A 25,939-nucleotide genomic window follows, 5' to 3' on the forward strand; every position below is an offset into this window, starting at 1 on the left:
AAGAGTATCAAAAGCAACACGTTTAAGGGCCTCCTAGGGGCACAGGTGGTTGAGCACAGTGCTGTGAAGTTGTCCGCAGCCTCTGCAGCATGGGTTTGATCCTGGCAGGCCTGAGAGATACCCACATGGCAGGGCAGACCTCTCCTGTCTCTCCCGCTGCTCCCCTCAGCAGTCTATTCCAGTCAGTCTGCCTGTTCTGTTCCCCGCTCTGTGTCTGGTGAATCCTCTCACCCTCCCACGCATCTGGCCTGTACCCTGGTTCTTGTATGCATAAATAAATAAATCTTTAAAAAATAAAAGCAACAATTTTAAGTCTAACCATCCACAAGTAATAATACTTGTTCCTATGCCTGGTTGAAAACTAGATGTAATGTGCAGACAAGGAAACTGAGTCCATGCATGGTAATATAAAGAATTAATGGCAGGGGGGAAAAACACTTAAAGCAGATTTTCCAAGTCAGACCCAGAGCTGGTGCCCCACCTCCATCAGTCCCACCAGAGCACTGGCCCAGAGTTCCCTGCAGGCTCTGGATGCCTCGTCCAGCTTTCCTGTCTCCCTCACCAGCCAGTGGAGAGGGGAAGCTGCCTGCCCAGAACATAGCTGGATCCCAGCCCCAACACACACCAGCCTGGGACTTGGCTAGTTACTTCCCCCTCTGCCCCTCATTTCCTCCTGCTCATGTGAGACTGGCTCACAAAGCAGTTCGGAATAACAGCTAAAACCATATATGTGCGAGATCAGAACAGTGGCCGGCACACCTCAGCCAATACCAGCTCCTGGAACTGTTGGGGGGGGCCTTCAAGTGGACCAAGTTTCCCAGATGACACTATTCCCTCCTGGCTACCCAGAGCCTTGGTCAAACCCACCATCACCCCGGTCAGAGTTTTATGAGAGAGAGAAAGACTACATTTTGCCCCTACCCAAACACATTTCATTCATTCATTCATTCATTCATTTGAAAATACTGAATATTATGTGAAAGTTCAACGTTCGGTGCTTGAGAGACAAGAATATCAGGCCCGAGACTTAGCTCCAGAATCCTTAAAGGACCTAATTCCCAATTCTTAGACAGCCCTGTCATTCCTGTTCCTAAGAGGCACAGGATAGGTGCTTGGGAAAACAGGGATTTCTCCTCTTCTTCTCCCCATGGAAATTCCCAAAATATCCAACACCCTACTCACATCCTTCCTGCCCAACCTAAAATCTATTCCCTAGAAGGCTTCACCTGAAATTGAAAGAGTCCCTCCCCTACCTTACCCCCATGGAAATCTCCAATTTACCCACTAAATTCTCAGCTGCACCAACAGCCCAGCTGTCTCAGGGAACAAGCCTGCATGAGAGTAGGGGGCTGTCACGGTTCCTCCCCCAGCTGTCCCTGAGGGGGCGACAGGAAGAGGGGGAGGGTATTTAACTGCCTCATTGCAAAGAAGTCGGTTCAAAGAGCCAAGGGACCTCCCCATGTCGCTGAGTAGGGCTTGGCCCAGCAGAAGCCGAGGGGCTGGGGGGAGTTCAGGTCGCCCGGCTTTGAGGAAGCCTTTTGTGTGTGTGTTTTAAATTACCTCTGCTTGTCTGATGAAGTGAGTAAAAGGGCGCCGATTTGGGGCTTAGGATTCCTGAGTGAGCTAATACAGGATGCCTTTGGCTGAAAAAAAAAAAAACTTCAGTCGGCTCCCTAAACTCCCCCCCTTTTAAGTTTAAAAAAGGGAATGAATGTTACCATTTTTGGACATGAGCGTTCTCCCTCAAGCCCAGCCCTAACCGCACTATCCAGAGGGACGCGCCATCCTGCCCCCACCCCATTCCCAGATCAGCGCAGGAGGGGGGTGCGATGAGGAGGCACCGGATGGAGGCGAGCAGCGGGGGAGGGGGCACCGGGGCTGTGCAGGGTACGTGGCCGCCCCGGGCAAGAGCTCACCGCGCCAGCAGCAAGCAGAGGCAGGGTTGGGGCACCCTCCCCACCCCCGGCAGTGCTTGCTGACCTCTTTCTGCTACTGGCCACTACGCCCAGCTGCCCACTCTTAGTCCAGCCTCGGTGGCCGATCGCACACCCGGTCTGACAGGGCGCCCGGAGCACGACTCGAATGTTAGGCGAGATTCCCAGCGACTGACCCCCAAATGTCCCCGGAGACATCTCCGTGCCCCAAAGCCCCTCAACTCAGATCAAGTTGCCTAAATTCGCCTTCTCCCTGGAATGAGCGCAGATCCGAGGGCCGGGCGCAGACAGGAGCCCGGGTGGGCTCCCAGCTGCCAACCTACTGAGTTGAGCCCTAAAACCTTTTGCCGTCCTGACCCCGCCCCCACATGGTTGGCTGGAGAGCCCGCCGGGGTCTCCCGGTTTCCTAAGCCCCCTGCAGCTGGGCCACCTCCAGACCGCCCCGGAGACGGCCGCTAGCCCCTCCGGCGCCCGCTGTCCCCCGGCCGGCCGCCTAGGCCCGGGCAGCGCAGAGTCCCGGGCAGCTCGCCCCCTCCAGGTATCCAGCCCAGCGCTGCGCCGCCACCGCGCGCCATATGGAGAGGCACTCAGGAGGCGGGGAAGGCAGGGAAAATCGATCCGAAGCAGCAGGCACCCGGCCGGGGGGCTCAGCCCCAGCCGCCAGAGCACCGCCCCCGCGCCGGGCCACGCGGGATGGAGCGGCAGCAGCCGGGTGGCCTGGATCACCCGCCCCTGGCGACCCCACCTCCCCGAGCTCCCGCTCCTCGTTCGCCGGCTCTGGGGCAGGGGCGCTCCCCCTCCTACTCCTTCGCTGTAACCCAACACCACACCTCACAGCCCCGCGCACCCCCGCCCCCGCTCGTGAGCGCCGGGACCCGTCCCGGAGCCGGGAGCCCGGAGCGCGGCGGGCGCTGCGCGCTGGGGCTCGGGGCTGCGGCGGGCCGGGGCGGCTGCTGACCTTTCTCTGCTGCTTCTCCCAGGCCGGGTCCAGGAGCAGGTCTCGATCCCAGTCCTCTTCGGGCTGCATGTAGTCGTTGGTTTGCTGGGAGTCATAATGGTCCATGATGGTGCGCGCGAGCTAGGGGCTGGTTCCTTTCTCCAGCTTCTCTCCGGGCGGCGGAGGTGGCTGCTGCTGCTGCTGCTGCTGCTGCTGCTGCCCGGGCGTGGGGAGGGAGTCGCTCCGGGTTGGGCTGGGTTGGCGGCGCCGGGCTCGCTCCCCTGCGCCCGGTTCCGCCGCAGCGCTGCTGGCGAGGGCGGCTTGGAGCGGCGGCGGCAGCGGGACTCGCGCACAGCCTGCCTCGGAAGCCGCGCTCGGACCCGAGCTCCACGCACTCTGAGCCGGGAGACACGCGCGCTGCGGGCGCCGCGGCGGGCGGGGGCGGGGGGAAGGGGCAGAGCCCTCCCGAGGTTCTCCATTGGCCAGGCCGAGTTGCCCAAACTTCCCCCCACCGCCTCTCATTGGGAATTCCTGGCATCCATCAGCCGGGCCCTGGCGCAAATAGGTGGACCCGGAGGCCCCCTCCCGGCGCGTACGCCCCCGCCCACTCCCCGGGTTCCCACTCCCCCGCGGCTCATGTGACACCAGCGCGCGCTGAGCCGGACCGGAGCCGGGGGCGCCTCTCCGAGCTCGGGGACGCAGCGGCAGCGCGCTCGGGAGCCCGAGGCGCCCTCGGAGGCTGGACGCGGTCCCCGGCCCGCGGGAAGGCCCCGAACCCGCGCGCGCCGGCGCTGCTGCGCTCCCGCGCGCGCTGCAAACCCCGGGCGGGCGGGGGCTGGAGAAGAGAGGCCAGGAAACCCAAAAAGCATTTCATGTTTCTTTTCCCAGGGTCCAGAGAGGCCGGCATCCATGGAAAGGGGGCGGGGAATGCCGGAAAGGAAAGGAATTTCCTGACTCCACCGCTCCCCCCGCCGCGCCTCGCCCCACCCCGCCCCGCCCCGCCCGGCCCTGCTGACCCGACAGACCCCTGCCCTCCGGAAGCCAGGTTTGCCGGCCCGGGGTGCTCAGACGCCACGGGGCGTTCCCGCCTCCCCGCAGGGTCCTTTCCGGCCGGTCCTCGGGCTTAGGGGACCTCTGCGTCGCGGTGCCTCCCGGGTGGCAGCGCTGCCCTCCCAGGATCCTCTGCCGGGCCCCACCGGCTCCGGAGCCACCCTCATGCTGCAGGGCAGCGATCTGAAAAGTGGTAGAGCGGACCCCGAGGGATCCTCCGTCCAGGTCCTCTCCCCAACACACGCACTTGACAGATGGGGAAACTGAGACTCAAAGAGCTGAGCTTGAAAAGGTATTGAGCAGGTTCTCAGGACCCTACAGGCCAACCTTGTAACCTTATGCCTGACAAACAAAGCCTTATTGTTATTGGAGGAAGGAGAGCAGGATGGACTAAATACCTAGAACTTCTTCGTACCTGCCTGGGCTTCCTTCCTCCACCCTAGTAAGAGGAAGCTCGAAAGGGACAGCTCCAGCACTGACAGGACCTAGTGGGCAACACTGAGGGACCCCAGGGCTGGGAAACAGCAGCGGGTGTATCTCTACTAAGTGATGCACTTAACGGTGCTTATTTATGTGTAGACTGGAGGGCTGAGTCAGGTGCAAAAATGCAAGGATGTCAGTCCAGAGGTGAGTGAAGGAATTAGAGGAAGGAGTTCACCAGCAGGAAGGGCCATGCATTAGAGCACTTGAAGGCCACACTTGGAAAAGATGAAGAAAGTGCCTGACTCCCAGAAGAACTGGCTGCGGCTGTAGGCAGAGATCCCTGGTGCTGTCCTGCGGGCATCATTAGTCAACCCCACACTTACGTGCAAGTGTTACCAGTCAGCACTGTGCCTGCCACAAGTCCCTGGCTGAGGAAGCCCTGCTGCTGAGCCACAGAGACAGCAGATTTATGAACTATTTTATAACCACTTCTAAACTATGGCTCTAAACCTAACATAGAGGGTAATAATGATGGTGCTGTCTCCATTCATTCACTCAATAAATATCTGCTAAGCATCATCTGTGTGTCAGGGATGTGCTAGATATTATGTGTATATAAGAAAAAGCCACAATCCCTGCTCACGCTCAGCCCAGAGACAGACCCAGAAACAGACCCAGAAACAAAATATAATGCAAGGAGATAGATCTGATCAGGGGATTGGGGAGAAGGGTGGGGCAGAGGAGGAGCACTGAGCCCAGCAATGGGGCGGAGGGGGGGAGGGGAGTGCCAGGTACACCTTTTGGGAGGAGGAGAAATACAAGTGATCCTTAAAGAACAAGAGTCAGCCACATGAAGAGGCGTGTGGGAGGTTATTCCAGGCAGAAGGAACAGTGTGAACTAATACATGGGGGCAGGAAACTGCATGGCATAAAAGGAATGCCTAGCATTTCAACATAGCTAAGACTAGAAATGTAAGGCCAGGAGGGGCAAGAGATGGGATTAGAGAGGGGGGCAGCAGCCAGACCATGGAGGCTCATGTGCCAAAGAAGTCAGGATCTGAGGGGAAAGAGGCTGACTGGAAGCTTTGACAAGCAGTTGCAACAGTTCACAAAGGAATAATATCTTAGACATTTAGAGCAGCTGTAAGAGAGTATTGTAGACTGGGTGGCTTAAACAACATTTGTTTCTCAAGATTCTGGAAGCTGGGACGTTCAAGATAAAGATGCTGGTGGAGCCTGTGTCTGGTGAGAGTCTGCTTCCTGGCTCAAAGAGGGACATCTCATTGTGTTCTCAGATGGGGGCAGGGAACTCTCTAGACTCTCTTTTCTAAGGGTGCTAATCCCATTCATGAGTCTCTACCCTCATGACCTAATCTCCTCCTAATACCATCACACTGGGGGTAGGATTTCAACATATGAATGGGGGGAAGGCGTGAACATGGCCTATAGAAAAGCAGAGAAAAGTGGCTAGAGAAGAAATACTTAGGAGGTAAAACTGAGAGACTTGGCATTTGGGTGTGAAGAGGAGAAACAAGTCTTTGTTGCTCTCAACGAATGTCTAGCGTGAAACAGACCATGCACTTAACCATTATTATTTAAGCTCCACCTATAAGGTGAGAATTGTCTGCATCAGAGAAAGCCTACTCATAGGCCCTAAGAGGTAGCTAATTAGTCCAAAGTTACACAAGTATATGTGACTTCTAAACCCATGCCTGCGCCTTCCTGGTAGAGCAAGGGGTGAAGATGCAGCACGATGAAGCTATCCACAGCCACTGTAGCACAAGTTCCATACCCAGCCAGAGAGGTGACCCACATGGCACAGCAGACCTCTCCTGACTCGCCCGCTGCTCCCCTCAGCAGTGTATTTCAGTCAATCTGCCTGTTCTGTTCCCCAGTCTGTCTCTGGTGAATCCTCTCACCACCACCCCCACACCTCTGGCCTCTACCCCAGTTCTTCCATGTATAAATAAATAAATCTTAAAATAAATAAATAAATAAACCCATGCCTTGAACCCCGTCGTTCTCAATCCCAATCCACACCTATGTACACACATAAATCTTTGGCAACATCAGGAATATTAGGCAATTTTTTATTGATACGACTGGTGGATTACTACTGGCATCCAGCAGATAGAAGCGAGAGATCATACTGAACATCCTGTGGCCACCTGACAAGACAGTCCTCCCACATGATTCAGCCCCAAATATCAACCGTGCCAGGCTTGAGAACCCCTTCTATCACCCTGGGTTTTGAGGGAGGGTGATCTGGTGATCTCAACCATTTGAGATAAAGAATTTCAGGTTTCGGAGTGGAATCCAAACACACTGAACGCGAAGCACCCTGAAAATGTCCAGATTCGGTTATCCAGGAAGCAGCTAACAGCATAGACCGGACCTTAGGTGGAAACTGATTGGAGAGTTCTCTGCATCTAGGGGGCACTGACACCAGAGACCATCAGTGAAGAATGTGCATGTGGCGCTGAGAAGAGGACCCAGGGCACAGCCCTGAAAAGCAGTCCTTAAAAGGGAGAATAAAGATCTACAGGCCCTGAAGGAGCCACAGAGGAAATGGTCAGCAGGAAGACAGAGCGCCTGGGGCAGAGGGTGCCGGGAAAGTCAGAGGTGACGTTTCAAATACATGTCAGATATATCAGGAAAATCTGGAAAGTAAGGCCTAAAAAATGTTCTGTGGGTGACAGTTGAAAATTCCTTGATGACCTTTGCCTGTGGAATTTCAGCAGCGTAACTGAAGTGAATTAACAGCAACAGTGAACGTAACAGGAAGAAAGAAATACTGGATGTAGCCAATGGGAGACTAGGGCCAGAGGGGGAATTTTTTTTTTTTTTAATAGGAAGGATTCAGTTAAGAGAAACAAATTGAAATGTAATAAAAGAAAGTTGATAGGTGGCACAGCACATGGGAAGGTTAAAGGATGGTTAAGGTTAAAGGTTAAAGGACCAATTGAAAGAGGAAAGACCCTATTGTTCTGAGAAGTGGGTGGAAATGGCCACACATGTGGGGGAGAGGGCAGGGATGTGGGCTGGTGAGCTTGATCTTCTCAATAGGGAGGGGGTCCTGAGATGAATTCCCCCATCTTTCTATCCAGGCCTCCATGGTGACATCACACTGGCAATACTAGTCCCATATAACACCACCTTCTTTTTTAAAAAATATTTATTTATGCATTCAAGAACTGGGGTATAGGGCCTCCCCGGTGGCGCAGCGGTTGAGCGCTGGGTTGCGAAGCTGCCCGCAGCCTCGGCAGCACCGGTTCGATCCCCAGCTGCTCCCGGGCCACCGGAGGAGGGTCCCACATGGCGCGCAGACCTCTCCTGCCGCCCGCTGCTCCCCTCAGCAGTGTGCTTCGGTCCTTCTGCCTGCTCTGCTCCCCACTCTGACTCTGGTGAATTCTCTCACCCTCCCGCGCTTCTGACTGTACCCAGTGCTTGTATAAATAATAAATAAATCTTTAAAAAAAAAAAAAAAAAAAAAAAAAAAGAACTGGGGTATAGGCCCGGGATGGTGCGGGGGTGAGAAGATTCACCAGAGACAGAGTGGGGAGTAGAAAAGGCAGACTGACTGAAATGCAGTGCTGAGGGGAGCAGCGGGAACCTCAGGGAGGCCCTAACACCACCTTCAGTACAGCAGTTACCAGATGTGTTTTTAGAACTACTAAGGTGTATGCCTATTTATACCATCCAGTTATGCTTTTTTAAAAAATTGGTATAGAATACATTAAAATGCAACCTTCAAGTGCACCAACCTTAAGCATACAGCTCAGTGAAATTTTTCATGTGTCTATACCCATGTTAACACTACCAGGTCAAGACATAAAACATTTCTAGCAACTCAGGGTTCCTTATGCCCACATAGGAAACCATGATGCTGACTTCCTATCATTTTTCACTTGTTTTTGAACTTCACATAAATGGCACCATACACTCTGTACAGTTTAATTTCTGATACTGTGCTCAGCCTAATGTCTATGAGATTCATTTATGTTGTGGCTTATATCAAGGGTTTGTTTATTGTGTAGATTCTGCTGTTTGTGTATATCCTGAGTATTTTACCCATTCTCCTGTTTGTGGGTGTTTGCAACTTAGAGCAACCATGAATAAAGCTGCTCTGAACATTTTGTGTGTTTTTGGTGAACATGTGCATTCATTTTTCTTGGTGTATACCTAGGAATGAAATTGTTGGGTTACGGGGTCAGTATAGGTTTAATTTAATAACTCTTGCCAAATAGCATCTGGTTTTGATTCTTGTTTTTTGTTGTTGTTTTTTGTTTGTTTGTTTGCCTGTAACAATATATTTGCCAAGCTGCAGGGTGTGGAATTTTCCATTTCTCCACATCTTCCTATCACCCAGTCTTGTCCTTTTTTCCCTTTTTTAGCCATGACAGTGGGTGAGCAGTGGTCTCTTCTTATGGATTTAATCTTTTCATATATTTGTTGATCATTTGAATAAATATTCCCTATTCCTGCTGCCTTTGATTCACTGGCAAGTGATTCTTAAAATATTTGCCACTATGCAAAAATGAAAAATGATGTAAGAATTATATAAAATAAAATATTAAAAAATAAAAATAAAAATAAATCCTAAAATGCAAAAAAAAAAAAATATTTGCCACTATGAGGTAAGGAGAAATAGCCTGCATATTTTATTAATTTCCCCCAAAATTCATTCATTCATTTATTCATTCAGCAAATATTTATCAAGAAACTGCCATGTGCCCAGCACTGTTCTGGAGAATAAAGATACAAGAACAGACAAGACTGATATGGTCCTCTCTCTCTCAGAATAGAGAAAAGGTATGTTGTGAATATTCCATAAATAATTTGAGGGTCGGCAATTTTGTCCCTGTTTTGTTTGGTGGGAAGTCAGAGCAGGTCTGTTTTATATGATTTTTCAATTTGAGCATTTATGAAATGCAATTCTTTATATAAAAAAAATCTCTGAGGTCACAGGAGCTGCCAAGTGGAGTGAAATAAGACCATGAAGGAAGGAGGAAGGTCTTCAGGAGTCTTGGTGGCCCTTCCCTGTTCATCCTTTGGATTTCTCTGGGCACAGTGACAAAGGAACTGAGATTGTGAATAGAACTGTTGCCATTTGCACACTAGTTTAGTGGGTGTGAGCTGAGACTTAAGAAGTTTGCTCTGGAGAACATAGAAGTCCTTTCTACCATCTGGGCCTTGCTTGGAGCTGCTACTCAACAACAGGCTCAGAGACTCTAGCCCAACCCATAACTAGCACTCCAGGCAGCTGCCTCTGCCTCATTCCAGCTGGCAGTGAGTCACCCAGAAAGCCACAGGTGCTTTGCTGGTGAAAGCCCCTAGCTCTGGAGTAAATGACTCTATTTCCCTTGGGAAGAAGAACGACTTAGTAAGTCTATGAGGTCTTGGGAATTCTTTTCAGGCACCCATGATCTGCCAGGTAGAGTGCAAGGAGACTGAGGGAGGAGCCCTCGCCCTCCCTGACCTGGTCTGGCCAGTGGGCTTCTTCCCCTCGAATTCACACATCCGCAGGGCACAGTCTCAGAGCAGGGAAATAAACTCCATGGACAGGTGAAATGACATAAAGAATGCAGACTAGAGCTCAGTGCCTAGCAAGCAGCAGGCCACTACTTCAACTCTCCCAAGTTCTTTTTCTTATCCATCTGTATGTAACTGACCATGCAAGATCTTTGGGAAGTAGGCTCCACAAGATTCTAGATACTAAAAGCACCACGGACCTCCCAGCCCAGAGATCTGGGGATTTCCTTCATTGTGTCCTGAACCACTAACATTATACCCTAGTGGTAGTAGTTTCCTTGTGGGGCTTTTTCAAAGAGCAAACACATAGGCTAGAAGGAGGAGAGAAAATCCCTATGATTTCTTGGGTTTCTAGCTCAAAGGCCAAAGACCTCAGTTTTGGTCCCAGTGCCAGTAGCAGTCTAATCATGAACTCGCCTTCCCCTGAGCTCCCTAGCACACCATTTGTTCTGAGATAACATCCTCGGCTTTCTTTCTGTCCTTTGTCCACATTTTATCTCCTAACATCCCTGTGTGGGTGTCACCCCTCCTTGTCCCCCACCCAGCCTAAACATAGGTCCTAGGATACAAAAGGTACTCCGGTTCAATCTTTGCTCAATGACAAATGGCATCAGTCAAATTCTGTCTCTGTACTTCAGTTTCTCCTACTAGCCGGTAGAAGCCCTGAGAGGACAATCCTTTGCCATAGTTCACACAAGCATTTCCTTAGTCCTCTGACTTCCCAAGAAGCCAGTATTGGAAACTGACTTGGCCCTCTCCCGCATATGTCCCCACCAGCACCTCTCAGGGGTCACTGGGCCTATGTCCTCAGCGTACACACCAACACCAGCGCAAGTATTAGTCAAAGGCTTGCCTTGGAGCCAGTTCCTGCCCTTCCTGTCACAGGCCAAGAAGAAGCTGGCAGTTTCCCTGTGGCAGGATCTCTAGTGAAAGTCTGGCAGACTCATATCTCATGCGATTGAACAACTGACCTGTGTGATGTTCTTTATTTCTTCTATCTCTCCCTCCAATTCCAGGAGTCAAATCTAAGCAGGGCCCACAGAAATCACCACCTCAGACAGTTACTCTGAGGTCAGCTCTATGAGCAAGAGATAGTCATGCCTGTATCTGTTCATCCTGAGCCCTCCAAGGAGCCCTGGCAGCTGGCTCCCAGCTATCTCTAGTTCCCAGCAAATACTGGAGCAGGACACCCAAATCACAGCAGGGAAATTCCTGTTGAGTAATGTGCTCCCCTCCCCCAAACCCCTTTGAGTGTTGTCAAGCAGATTCCAGGCTGGGGGAGTGAGTTCCCAGGGAATCTGAGGAATCCAAGCTCCTCCCAGTCCTTTGCAACTAGGTCCCAGGGTCTTCCACAGAAGCTCTGTCCTAGAGGCCTGCCTAGATCACTTCCATAGAAATGAGGGAATAGCTTTTGGGGAGCAGGTGCCCTTATCTAGGCAGCAGGGTGATGTCAGAGAGAGAGCCCTGAGGTCAGGGAGCTCCCTGACAACTATTCACCCTGAGCCCTCAGCTAGCACACCAGCACCAGCACTGGCACTGGCACCAGCACCAGGCAAAGGATTGCTGGGGCCTTAGTTTCTTCACCTGCAAAATGAGAGTATGGGCTCACGGCATGGTCTCTAAGCTCTGAGTCCTGGTCTAAGAACATCTTTCTAGGACTCCTTCTTCTATGCCAGTGACAAAAGGGTGTGAGTGTTTGCAACAGTGTTTCTCAATTTGAATATTAAGTAAGTTCCTTTATAAAGGATACAGATTCTCACAAAGTTACTTAATTTTTTTTTTAAGATTTATTTATTTATTTATTTATACAAGCACTGGGTACAGTCAGAAGTGCGGGAGGGTGAGAGAATCCACCAGAGCCAGAGCGGGGAGCAGAGCAGGCAGAAGGACCGAAGTACACTGCTGAGGGGAGCAGCGGGCAGCAGGAGAGGTCTGCGGGCCGTGTGGGATGCTTGCCTGGTGGCCGGGGATTGAACGGTGCTGCAGAGGCTGCTGGCAGCTTCCCAACCCAGCACTCAACCGCTGCGCCACTGGGGAGGCCCCTTAATATTTGTTTTAACCATTAACTGTGCAAACATAAAATTGCTATAAACTTCTTTTTTTTTAAAGATTTATTTATGCATGCATGCAAGAGCTGGGGTATAGGCCAGAGGTGTGGGAGATGGGGGTGGGTGAGAGGACTCACCAGAGACAGAGTGGGGAACAGAACAGGCAGATTGACCAAAGTACACTGCTGAGGGGAGCAGCGGGGCAAGTCAGGAGAGGTCTGCTGCACACATGGGTTGCTCCCTGGCTGGCTAGGGATGGAACTCGAGCTGCAGAGGTTGCGGACAGCTTCATAGGTTGCATCTTAACCCCTTGCACTACCAGGGAGGCCCAAACTTCTTAAGGTTTTAGGTTTGCAATCAACAATAAAATCAAAGCAAGTTAAAAATTCAATTTAGAAAAAACTATAAAACCAGTAAGATTTAACTTTAGTCATACTAATTTAAGTGTGGTTGTTGCTATTTACTGAAACAAAAGCGCTACTCCCAGCATGATGTAAGCTCTGACTGTGATAGAGCAGGTGGTTCTCTTGCCTGTAGGATGCCTGTGTCACCATGTGCCAGGCAATGACTCAAGTCTACTACTTTCTCTATTTGAACCACTGAATCAGGGCATCATTTAACTTTCACTTGGTGGGAACACACTGTCATGCATTAAGCTCTCCTCTGCTGTTTTCTCATTAACACTCAACAATTAAAGTTAAAAAAATCTTTTAATCTTCTTGCCAACAGGATCCTTTTCTTAAGTTGCAAGGTCCTTATCCATAGCAGGAGAATCACCTTCCTCCCATTTGCTTCACAGGATGTCTGTGAACACTCATTCATTCATCCAACTAACCATTATTTATTGAGCACCTACTATGTGTCAGACACTGATGCACGCAAAAAAGCATAGCAATGACCAGAATGGACAAAAATCCTTCACCTATTGAACTTATATTCCAATGGGAAAGACTGATTAGATAAATAAATAAAATAACATAAGTGTTAAGGTTAAAAAAAAATTACACAGGATAGGGAGTATGGGGAGTCAATGTGTAAGTTTCTTCACTTCATCAAGCACTTCTCTGCCACCAGCTGGATATCCTACAATCCGTCACTGTCCTGACACTCTCTGCCTAGTGCTAAGGCTACAGGCTCAGTCTTACATGCTTGAGATGGTAACCACAAGTCTATGTCGGCACATGCACTGCTGACCAACCATCAATAAGACGTTCCTACAACCCCCTCCTTGAGTTGGATTAATTTGCTGGAGTGGCTCTCAAGACTCAGAGAAACATTTTACTTACTAGATTACTGATTTATTATAAATTCAGGAACAGCCAGATGGACGACAAGCGCAGGGCAAGGTATGTGAGAAGACATGCGGGATCACCATGCCTCTCCCAGTGCTCCATTCCCCAGAATTTCCACATAGTCACTAACTGGGAAGTTCTCCAAATCCTGTCCCTTTTGGTGGTGGTGGTGGGGGAGTAGCTATGGAGGACTCATTATAATGGCATGATTGATTATGTCACTGGCCATTGGTGACTGATCCAATCTCCAGCCGTTCTCTCCTTCCCAGAGTTCCAGGGGTAGAAAATGAAAGTTCCAACCTTCCAACCACAGGGTTGGTTCCCCGGGCCACCAGCCCATTCTCTGGTGCTTTGTGAAAATCACACATTAATATCAATTCAGGTGAGGTTGAAGGGCTTTGTTCATGTTAGTGGGCACACAGGACCCCCAAACCTGCCCGCTTAAAATGGATTCTGCCATCTGCTGCATAAAGACAAAACATAGTGCATAAAATCTTCAATAGAAAAGAACTTTAATATGCAATGCTAGTGTGCAGTAGAGAGAAAAGAGAAAGAATATAGTTTCCAGGGCCTCCCCTGGTGGCACAGCGGTTGAGCCCTGGGCTGCAAAGCTGCCCGCAGCCTCTGCAGCACCAGTTCCATCCCTGGCCGCTGGCAAGTGTCCCACAGGGTGCGACAGACCTCTCCTGCTGCGTCCACTGCTCCCCTCAGCAGTGTACTTCATCAGTCTGCCTGTTCTGTTCCCTGCTCTGGCTCTGGTGAATTCTCTCACCCTCCTGTGCTTCTGACTGTACCCAGTGCTTGTATAAATAAATAAATTTAAAAAAAAAAAAAAAGAATATAGTTTCCAAATGAAGCACCCAAAGTTATTCATCCCCTTGTGGGAAAAATCCCAGCCAAACAGGGGTGTCCCAAAGAGGGGCCACTGAGGGCCCACAAGTCTAAGGCACCTTTTGGTGGAGAACCACAGGAAAGGAGAAGGGGCCAGGCAAATCTGGAAGGAAAAGAGCAAAATCAAAATAAGTCAAGATAAAGGCTGCCATTATTAGCCTCCCTACCAGTCTCTCACATCTCTTTCAAGTGTCTCCTTCCATGTCTCCCAAGTCCCTGCACAAGTTCAAGGCCAAGAAGCAAGTACAAGTCACATGTCTCTGCTCCACGTGCCTCCTCCAAATCTCCCCTTCCTTCCTCCTGCCTTCTTCCTCCCCACCCAGCCTTCTCTCCCAGTTCTTTTTAGCTTCCCCTCCAATCACTCAGCTCCACCCTTTACTAGGTGGGGCAGGAAACACAGAACTTCCCTTCCTATAGGGATTACACAGTTACATTATGACTATCAAGATACCTTTATTGCTCTCATCACTGGAAATTCCAAGAGTTTTATGAGCTCTGTGCCAGAAATGGCCAAGACCAAATGTATATTTCATACTATAAATCACAAAACCACAGAGAGAAGTAGAGGAATTACATCGTTTAAATGGGTTATTCAGAGAAGGTTTCAGTGAGTAGGTTAACAGTTAAGACCTAAAAGAGATGGGCCTCCCTGGTGGCGCAAGGGGTTAAAATGCAACCTGTGAAGCTGTCTGCAGCCACTGCAGCACGGGTTCCAAGTTCTGAGTTCAGAGTTCGAGCCCCTGTCAGGCAGGCAACTCACACTGAGCAGCAGGCCTCTCCTGTCTCACCCGCTGCTCCCCTCAGCAGTGTATTTCAGTCGATCTGCCTGTTCTGTTCCCCGCTCTGTCTCTGGTGAATCCTCTCATCCCCCACACCTCTGGCCTATACCCCAGTTCACATATGCATAAAAAAATAAATCTTTTTTGGGGGCCTCCCTGGTGGTGCAAGGGGTTGGGGACCACACTATGAGGCAGTCCACAGCCTCTGCAGCACGAGTTCAATGCCTGGCCAGCCAGGGAGCTACCCACATTGTGTAGCAGACCTCTCCTATCTCGCCCGCTGCTCCCCTCAGCAGTGTATTTCGTCAGTCTGCCTGTTCTGTTCCCCACTCTGTCTGGTGAATCCTCTCACCCCCTCCATCTCTGGCCTGTACCCCAGCTCTTGTACACATAAATAAATAAATCTTTAAAAATAATAATAATTGGGCCTCCCCGGTGGCGCAGTGGTTGAGCGCTGGGCTGCGAAGCTGCCTGCAGCCTCCACAGTGCAGGTTCGATCCCCGGCTGCTGGCGAGGGTCCCACATGGCGCGCAGACCTCTCCTGCTGCGCCCGCTGCTCCCCTCAGCACTGTACTTGGGTCCTTCTGCCTGTTCTGCTCTCCACTCTGGCTCCGGTGAATTCTCTCACCCTCCCGCGGTTCTGACTGTACCCAGTGCTTGTATAAATAAATCTTTTTAAAAAAATAAAAAAAATAATAATAAATAAATAAATCTTTTTTAATAAAAAATGACCTAAAAGAGTGAAGAAGCAAAAGCACTGGAAGAACAGTCAGGTCACAGTGACTGCTATGGAAAAACACACACAAGACGCTCAGAGAAAAGTACACTGCTAATGCGGGATAATAAGCATCTGTTGCTTCACTGCCCAGCAACCATTTCCCCTTCCTGGCAACCCTACCTAGCTTTTCCTCTGGGGAGGCACCTCTTCAGCTCCAGGCCTGTGTGTAGGTAATCCCACCCCTAACCAAGGCTGAACAATGTCGATCGGCCAATCAGAGCATAACAATTAGTTTGGGAATGGGCCTATCAGAATGAATGGGGCTCTTGCTGGTGCTCCTGGGAGAGAGGCACTGTCTTTTCCCTGGAGAGTCCAAGATTAAGGAAGAGATGAATATGGAGCTTTCAGGAGCCACCACGTGGGGTCTGAGGAAAAAATAATTGCAGAGGAAGGCATTTCTAAGAGGTGAAGAGAAACTGAGCCTCAGTAACATCTTTTGATCTCCTGCATCAAGTTGTACCAACTTCTGAACTTCTCAGCTAGGGGCATCAATTAATTCCCTGTATTTTTGCTTAAGATGGTATTGTTAGGGGGAAAGGCTGTCCTGAGCAAACTCCACAAATAGGTTTTATAGATGCCACCCCCACTCCAGACCAAAGATATCCAAGACACCAAGAACTACAAATTCCATAACGTCATCATCACCACAGAGGATTGCTGGGACTTGAGGGTGGAGTTAAGCAGCCAGGTTTGGTATAAAACCAGAAATACGGGTCTTGGGGGTCTCTTGGTTTTTCGCCAGCTCTCAGTGTGCTATTGGGGTCCCACCTCAGTGGAACTGGTAGGAAGCATTCATCAATTTATCTTCCTCTCTTTCTCCCTGAGTTATTCATTGCTTCATTTCCACTTCTTTTGTAAATAAACCCTTTATTAACCTTTTTGTGTGTGTGCCTGCAGTTGAGTATTATTATAAGTCCCTCTTAAGTATGTGATTGAGGACCCACAGTCAGGCAATCCATTTTATACCGGGGTTGCCCTCTGATAGTCTATTTGTTATTTATGCTGCATAATACATTTTCATAAAACTTAGTGGCTGAGGGCTTCCCTGGTGGCACAGGGGTTAAGTCTTAGTGCTATAAAGCTATTGCCAGCCATTGAGGCATGAGTTCGATCCCCAGCCAGGAAGCTAATCCACAAGGTGCAGCAGACCTCTCCTGTCTCAATTGCTGCTCCCCTCAGCAGTGTATTTCAGTAGATCCACCTGTTTTGCTCCCCACTCTATCTCTGGTGTATACTCTAACCATCCTCCACCTCTGGCCTACGCTCCAGATTTTGTATGCATAAATAATAATAAAAAAATTAGTGGCTGAAAAGAGCAAACACTGATTATCTTGCAACTTGGAGCAGGAATTTGTGTGTGGTCTGGGCTGAATGGTGCTGACTTGGGACTCTCCTAGGACTTCATTCTGGAGGTTTGCAAGATTCTGAAGGCCTAATGGGATAGTTCACCTGCACAGCTGTTGCAGCAGGCCTCAGTTCCTCTGGAAGCTCTCCAGAGGCTGATTGAGGGGTCTCACAACATGGCAGCTGATTTCCCCCAGAGTGAACTACCCCAGAGAGAACAAGATTGCCTTTTATGACCTCTGCAGTGCTCATTGTCACTTGTACTTACTCCGTCTGTTAGGAGTGAGTTACTAAGTCCAGCCTACTCTCAAAGATGAGGGAAATCTGGCCCCATCTCTTGAAGGAAACAGGATCAAAGAATTTGTGGACCTAGTTTAAAACTACCACACCCAGTCTGAGTTTGGTTTTCTGGCACTTCTGATAGATACCCAGGAGTTTATCACTGTTTTATTATTGCTGTTATAACATGGCTCTTGACAAAACAAACAAAAAACCAGTAGCCAAGGGCCTCCCTGGTGGCGCAAGGGGTTAAGCACCACAATATGAAGTGATCCACAGCCTCTGCAGCACAAGTTCGATCCCCACCAGCCAGGGAGAAACCCACATGGGGAGGCAGACCTCTCCTGTCTTGCCTGCTGCTCCCCTCAGCAGTGTATTTCAGTCACTCTGACTGCTCTGTCTCTGGTGGATCCTCTTACCACCCACATCTCTGGCCTGTGCCCCAGCTCTTGTATGCATGAATAAATAAATCTTAAAAAAAATAAAAACAAAAACCAGTAACCAAGAAAGTGCTAGCACAGTGCATCTTGCAAATGCCAATTTGATCCTGTCCTACCTAAGCTCAAAGAGCTCCAGACCCTGGACAGTTCAAATTTCTTTACATCCACACAAGGCCCATCCCAGCTATTTCCCGGAGACCTCTCTGCCACTTTCCCACAAAATTCCTGCTTCAGAACCTCTGAGCTGCTGGCTCTTCTCTGAGTAGACTAGACCCCCACTTACCCACGCCTTTGTTTCTGAAGTTCTAGCTCCTCCCTTTAAAGCCCTGCTCATCTCTTAAAACCCAACTCCAACACCACTTCTGTGAAGGTCTCTGACTCCACCCCAAAAATGATATTACCACTTTTTGATGCCTGTGGAGCATGAAGCACTTCTGTTGATTATGCCCAAGTTATAAATCCAAACCCTGAATTTATGTGCTATTTATATGACCCCATTTTACAAATAAGAAGATTCAGACTTCTTTAGAGCAATGAGCGGCACACTCACCATCATCCAGCAGGGATGTGGCATGGCCCAGGCTAGCTAGTGGGTTACCCCTCCCTCCGCTCCCAAACCCCCATGTATATACACACTGAATACAATTACTGGGGAATCTGGCTCCCCTCAGAGACCATGAGCTTCTTGGGGGTCTGGCCCCTTCTTGTGAAGCTACCTACCTTTCATGGAGTACTCATTATATGTGGCAGGCACAGGGATTAAAGTGACCCATTTTCCAGATGAGGAAACCAGGGATGAAGTGACTGGAACCTGATGCCAGTCCCCACGCCCAGACACAAGAGTGAGTGAATGAGAGCTGGGATGCCCCTGGGCTCCCCACCTCCCCCCTAGCAGCTCCAGCTGGGGGCTGTCAGGCTGCTGTTTACCTGCCTCTGTTTGGGCGCAGGCCACATCCAGGATGAATTAGAAATCCTCCAGCCTAGCTTGTGGTCCTAGCTCTAACTGGGTGGCCCTTCAGGGGCTCTTTTTCTGAGGTAGGACGAAGAGGTGGAAGTACGAAGATCCTATCAATCAATGCAGATGGGACTTGAGATGACACCAAACAGAAAGGGGCATACCAGGCGCTGTGGGTCCAGCAACTGCTCAGGAGGCCAGAGCCCAGGATTTTGCAACTAATGAGATGCTCACTGTGATGACAGAGCTGGGCCTGGGGCCTGAGGCGAGCAAGTGTCCACTCCCTGCAACCCATCCCAGCCTCCTGGCTCCATCCAGAGTCCATCATCTCATAAAGAAGCTGACAGGAGCCTTCATTCATTCAACTTAAATATGTTCAAGTAAAATTTTAGCTGCCAACCTTGCCTGGAATCCAGAGGATTAACTCCATCTGGAGCTTCTCACAGGCCCCCACCGCCTCTGCCAGATGAAACGTGTTTGGATCAACAACAAACTTCATCAACTCATTTCCGCCTCCAACCTTACTAAATGCATTAGGCAACAGGAGCCCCAGGGTTGACCTTTGCAGCATCCATTGTTATAGCTGTTATTATAGACACAAATAATAGCCAGGATAATAATTCGTGGTTAAATGGTCCTTCGAACAGAGGGCTGGAGGACTCTGGGAACATTACCTCATAGCCCTCTTGGTACACCCTCCCACAAGTCTTTTCTTTAGGTCCCTGTTCCATGTTCCTGCCTTCTGGAAAGCCCTCCTCCACATTCCCTATAAACCCATGTTGGCGCAGCCTAATACCATGTTCCCAAGTGCTTGCCTTGAAGAGAAAACTCATGAGGACACTGTCTAGGCCTCAAAGATATTGACTCCTATTAGGCCTCCCTGGTGGCACAAGGGGTTAAGTACAGCACTGTGAAGCAATCCACAGCCTCTGCAGCAGCACAAGTTAGATCCCTGGCCAGGGAGGAGACCCACATGGCGCAGCAGACCTCTCCTGTCTTGCCTGCTGCTCCCCTCAGCAGTGTGTTTCAGTCAATCCATCTGTTCTCTTCCCCACTCTGTCTCTGGTGAATCCTCTCACATTCACACCCCCTCTCCCCCTGCACCTCTGACCGATACCCCAGTTCTTGTGTGTATAAAATAAATAGATCTTAAAAAAAAAATATTGACTCCTATCTTGGCAATAATCCCAAACAAATCCCTCCACTGATCTGTTGCTGATTTGTTTGGCAATAATCCCAAACAAATCCCTCCACTGATCCCTCCACTTGGGAACATGGTATGTGCTCGGAAGGAAGATTATTAACAGTAAGAGCATTAAAAAGAAAAGTGCTTTCAGATACTAAGGGTGAAAAAAAACCTGGGTAAATATAATTTGGTAGTTAGTGCATGGCTTGCTGTTGTTACTGGTATCTCCTGCTCCTGGTTGGCTGGAGATAAAGTTATTCTTGAGTACAAGCTGTTCTTGCAGAATTATTACCATAATATACACATAAACTTGATTGTTGGGTGTTGCTCTTGGTTTCTCTCTTATTTTCTTTCCTCTTCTTTGTTCTTCCACTCTTTCCAACATCTAAAAACTAGAATACATTTGCTATTACACCAGAACTACACAGCCAATGGCCAAGAAAAAGCTGCTCTCTCCCCATGGATATTTCTGAAACATTTTGGGAAATGTGTAGGTCAAAATGTGTGGGCTCAACACCTTTTCCTGAATTGTTTTGGAAATAAACCTGCGGACAGCAGGCGATTATCTGAAATGAGAAAGGAATGTGCAAGGAGGTGGGAAAAGAAACGGAGAATTTAAAAATGCAGTCTTCAGAAAACATAGCTTTCTCTGCAAGCAATGGTGTAGCTTAACAACCAAATGGAAGAATGTGTTCTGAAATATTTTCAACTGTTAGGAAAGAAAGTGAATGCAGAACCAGGAAAAGCCAGTGACGGCGATGAACTCCCCAGTGAATATCTGTTTGTCCTGTTCCTTATGAAAGAACCAGGGAAGAATCTCAGATCCTAGTTCCAGGCACTTGCTGACCCAAGTGCGGAGGGAGATGGAGCTGGAGCTTCCACCTGGACAAGGTGGAAGAATGCACAGGACAGAGGGGAAGGAAGGTGGAGGGCAGAGGGAGGGTGAGCAAGAGCTAGAAGGCACTGCTAGAGCGGGCAGGACAGTGTATGCCTGAGTCACGGGCAGCACTGGCCCTGACTCTAAAACATTTTCTCCATCCGTAAAACGGGGCTGTTAGCACTCGCTATGAGGAAGGTGTCTCAGTCAACGTTCTCCTTAGAAACAGAACCAGTCGATGCATATGCAGAGAGAAAGAAATTTATTAGGATTCAGCTCCCATGATTATGGAGGTGGGTAAGCCAGTGTAAAGGCAGGACAGGACACAGTGCAGGTTCTCTGATCCCATGCAGACTAGGTAAAGGAGGAGTCAGAGTCCTCCGTGGTTTGGTTTTGTTTTTTTTTTTAGAATTCATGAGCTAACCTTTATTTTCATTTCTTTTTTTTTTTAAATAATAAATTTTATTTTTATATTCCCCCATACAACTGCACATGCCCCATTCTGACCCCAATCCCTCCCCTCCCGGCCCCCACCCCCCAAAAAGTGTCTCTGGTTCATAGTTTTTTGTTGATTTTGATTTTCACTTTCTTATAGTTATTCATTTTCCTGGTCCCTTATTTAAGTTTTCTAGATTCCTGCTATGAGTGAGACCATCCGGTATTTTTCTTTTTCTTTTTGGCTTATTTCGCTAAGCATGATCCCTTCCAGCGCCATCCATGTTGCTGCAAATTGCATGTGTTTATCTTTTTTGAATGCTGAGTAATATTCCATGGTATATATGTGCCACATCTTCTTGATCCAGTCATCTATTTTTGGGCATTTGGGTTGTTTCCAAAGCTTAGCTATTGTAAATAGTGCTGCTATAAACATAGGGGTGCAGGTGCTCTTTGGAATTGATGTTTCTGTGTCCTTTGGGTAAATACCTAGGAGTGGAATTGCTGGATCATATGGAAGCTCTATGTTTAGTAGGTCCAGAAATCTCCACACAGCTCTCCATAGTGGTTGGACCAGTTTGCACTCCCACCAACAGTGCAGGAGAGTTCCTTTTTCTCCACACCCTCGCCAACATTTGTTGTTGCTAGTTTTTTTAATATGTGCCATTCTCAGTGGTGTAAGATGGTATCTCATGGTAGTTTTGATTTGCATTTCCCTGATGACAAGTGATGTTGAACATTTTTTCATATGCCTGTTGGCCATTTGCATTTCCTCTTCAGAGAAGTTTCTTTTTAGCTCTTCTGCCCATTTTTTGACTGGGTTATTTTCTTTGTTGTTGTTGAGTCTCTGCACAGCAAAAGAGACAATAACAAAAACAAAGAGAAACCCCACCAACTGGGAGAACATTTTTGCACCCAACACTAATGATAAAGGACTGATCACAAAAATCTGCAAAGAGCTGATGAGACCTCCGTGGTTTTTTGCAGGTCTTTTATTGGGGTTCACCAGGCATATGGCAGGCAGGGGTGCTGACTGCGGGGGGGGGGGCTGGGAGCAAGTCTTCACTCTATCTGGGCTCTCTGGCGTTCGTTCTGCTGCTTCTCAGCTTCTCTTTCGGCTTCTGCTTCGACTTCTTGGCTTCTACTGGCGTCTCCGTGACGCCGACCTTAAAAGCAGTCTTAGCCCAGGTGAATCCCATCTACCTATGCCCACACCCTATTCCAGGTGCCGCCATCAGGCATGCATTCAGGACCTCAAGGATCCATCATCTATCCTGATGGCGGGAGGGCAGAAAAGCCTGACATTTTTCCTTACCCTACAGCCAGGATATGCAGAGTAACTTGCAAGCTGGAGACTTTATCTGTAGTTTTAGTCTGAGTCTGAAAAGGAAACCTGAGAACCAGGAGAGCTGATGGTGTAGTTTCGGTCTGAAGGCTGATGAGGTTAAGACCCAAGGAGAGCCAATGTTCATTCAGTTCTATCCCAAAGTCAACACTGCAATGCAAAGGCTATCAGGAAGGAAGAGGAGGATCTCGTTTTTGTTGTTGTCCAGGCCTTCAGCTGATCAGAAGAGCTGATCCACAATAAGGAGGGCAATCTGCTTCACCCTGTCTGCTGTTAATCCCAGGCCTCCCTGGAGGCACAGGGGTTTAAGCACAGCACTATGAAGCTATCCACTATCCACTATGAAGCTCTGCAGCATGAATTCGATCCCTAGCCTGCCAAGGAGCCAGGGAGCTACCCACATGGCGAAGCAGACCTCTCCTGTCTCGCCTGCTGCTCCCCTCAGCAGTGTATTTCAGTCAATATGACTGTTCTGCTCCCCACTCTGTCTCTGGTGAATCCTCTCACCCCCCACACCTCTGGCCTGTGCCCCAGTTCTTGTGTGCATAAAAAATAAATCTTTAAAAAAATAAATATATGTTAACCCCACCCAGAAGCACCCTCCCCAAAATACCCAGAATAATGTTTGACCAAATTTTTTTGGCCATCTCCAAAAACCAAGTCCTTTACGCTACCTCTCTGAGCATCTCTGGCCTCCACCCTAAATTGGTTATGATCACCAGCCCCCATGTTCATCCTGGGATGATACTTCAATGAAATAAGGAAGGTGAAATCTCCTGATTTCACTACTTGAACCTGAGTGAAGGGGAATGGTCAGGCCATCTGTGAGTATTTGAAAGGACAAGATTTATTCAAGTCTGAAAGTCATTCTAACTCTGGAGTAAAAGGCTTCTCAGCTTTACCACTCAGCAGTGAGGTGACTTGACCTCCTGAACCTTAGTTTCCTTGTCTGTTAATGGGATTGTGAAGGTCAAATGGGAAATAAAACTAAGCTCTTGGCATAGAGTCTAACATTTGACAAATGCTCTGCAAATTTTGATACCTTATTCTTATCACCCTTGAAGTCAACTCTAAGTACCTAGATGACTATTTTGAATGGGAAAATGCTTATTTGGATGTGTATGTCTGGTCCATTTGGGTATGAATCCAGTCCCACCACTCTGTGGTCACAGATCACACATAGATTTGTTGACCTCCACTCAAATTCAAGTCCCAGGGTCTTGGCTCAGAAGTTCCATTCTTGTAGAGACGTCTAGGCATGAGAACAGAAGCCAAGGCAAGTGTTTACTTTGGAACAAAGAGGGGACAAGGGTGGATTTCTGGAGGTGCTCGCCATTTCAGAGAAAGGAATCATCTGTTTTTTATAATGGAATGCTGGGAGTGGAATCCATTTTCCTGATCCATCTGGGATAGCTCACCACTCGTCTAACTACAACACCTGTGGGTCAGTAGCAGGGTTGAGGTAGGACCAGGCTCTAGCACAGCCAGACCTAGATTTTGAAAATGAACTTGAATTTCTTTTGAGTTTTCAAAGGTTAGGCTACAAACTTTTCCAAGTGGCCCCCATCTTTGTGTGTGTGTGTGTGTGTGTGTGTGTGTGTGTAGGGTGGGAGTTGGTGGGGAAGGTGTCCAGGGGAGAAATCCTGAGTCACTGACTACAGAAAATATTTCTCTAACCTGATTTAAATGACTAAGGGCTTTTTTTAAAAAACCTCTCTTTTCCCTCCCCATAGAATTCAAGAAATCGCTTTTCCTGCAACTGGAAGTTTCATCCTGATTGCAACCCCACCCCTCAACCCCCCAGAATGGTGCTTCAGACACACCCAGCCATCACGAACAAGGAAAAGGGGCTTTTCCAGGGGCTGTGTTTCTCTGTGTCAAGCTCTTGTGTTCACATTTTGCCCCTAGTACTACACCATTTCTATAAATGTCCTTTCAAAGTAAAAAATGTACCCATGGCCCAGAGTTTTTATTTATTTATTGTTATAATTTTGTGTTGTGATAGTCAAGGTGTGGATTTGGTGAGGTCAGAGGCCCCTCTGCATGGACAGTTCATGGTGATTGAGGCAGGAGGGCTCCCTCACACCCTCCGACCATTCCCTTCCCCACCTCAGCCGGTAGAGGCCTTTTGGTGGCTGTGGTGGTGGGAAAGTGGAGTTGCTACATCTTGTTGCACATGGAAGACTGATGTCAGGGACTGTCAGTACCATATCTCTCAACAACCCCAAATTAAGGCCCTAGGCTTTACATGGAAACAAATGGAAAGCGTGGAGAGACAGAACTCATAATATCTGCTGCTTAATAAGGATTGTGTGTCTGCCTCCACAAGGAACTTCTGACCTCATTGCTATGCTCTAGGCGTCCATGGGAAGGTCTGGTCGGTGGCTTTGTCTGCCTTTGCCAAGAATGACCACCTTACTAGGCGAGGGTAACAATGGAACATTTAGTGAGCTTTTTCCATGAGCAACATTGAGCTAAGAGCTTGGCACATTATTTCATTAAATCTTTACAACTATGTGGGGCCTCCACAGTGGTGCAGCAGTTGAGTGCTGGGTTGCGAAGATGCCCGCAGCTTCTGCAACGCCGGTTCCATCCCCGGCCACAGGGCGAGGGTCCCACATGGCGTGGCAGACCTCTCCTGTCGCCCGCTGCTCCCCTCAGCTATGTATTTCGTCAGTCCGCCTGCTCTGCTCTCCGCTCTGGCTCTGGTGAATTCTCTCACCCTCCCGTGCTTCTGACTGTATCCAGTGCTTGTATAAATAAATAAAATAAAATAAAAAGATTTAAATTTAAAAAAAAATCTTTACAACTATGTGAATAGGTACTATTCTCCTAGAGGAGGGGAAACTGAGACTCAGATTGTGTATTAGATAGATTAGGTGGTGCTGCTGTAAAAAACAACCCCAAGGCTCTCAGTGGTTTTGTATGATTAGAGGGTAGTTCCTACTCCCACAGTAGCCTTCCATGCAGTAACTCAATGATCCTGGCTGCTTTGATCTTTTGATCCATCATACTAACACAAGACACCCCCACCCCCACCTACACCAACTGCCATGGCCATGGAAGTAAAAGACTGGAGAAACATATGAGGATATCTTACTCAGCCTGGAAGTGAATTTCCGCTATACTTAACTGGCCAGATCTAGTCCCATGTCCCCACGCAACTGCAAGAAGGCTGAGATGTCTATGTGCTAGGAAAGGGAGAAATACTGAATATCGATGAAAATTGGTGACATTGACCACAGGGGAGTTTAGTAACTTGCAGGTGGTAAGTGGCAGGACTAAGGTGTAAACTGATTTCTTCCTACAGTCAAAGCTCAGGTTCTGCCCTTGATACTTGGGACTGATGAGAGGAATCCCTTCCCTCCAGCCTCAGTAAAGAAGCACTGTGTGAGTCTCACTGTGGGATATTGC

The 25,939-nt window shown here is 48.9% G+C and overlaps 1 protein-coding gene across 3 annotated transcripts in view; it reads right to left on the reverse strand.

Annotated features, from left to right (window-relative positions):
• Positions 1–3,163, reverse strand: part of ACTN1 (actinin alpha 1) — a 92,970-nt gene extending 89,807 nt beyond the window's left edge. For 2 of the 3 annotated variants that reach the window (XM_054691231.1, XM_054691237.1), the window contains exon 1: positions 2,893–3,163. In XM_054691231.1, coding sequence (XP_054547206.1) covers positions 2,893–2,997 — 105 coding nt within the window. In that variant the 5' untranslated portion in view covers positions 2,998–3,163. The remainder of the gene's footprint in view (positions 1–2,892) is intronic. The other variant, XM_054691229.1, reaches the window with a different exon arrangement.
• Between the last annotated feature and the right edge of the window lie 22,776 nt (positions 3,164–25,939).

This window comes from Talpa occidentalis, unplaced genomic scaffold (assembly GCF_014898055.3).
Source record: "Talpa occidentalis isolate TD23 unplaced genomic scaffold, MPIMG_talOcc4v2.1 talOcc4.11, whole genome shotgun sequence".
In the NCBI taxonomy this organism is placed as follows: domain Eukaryota; kingdom Metazoa; phylum Chordata; class Mammalia; order Eulipotyphla; family Talpidae; genus Talpa; species Talpa occidentalis.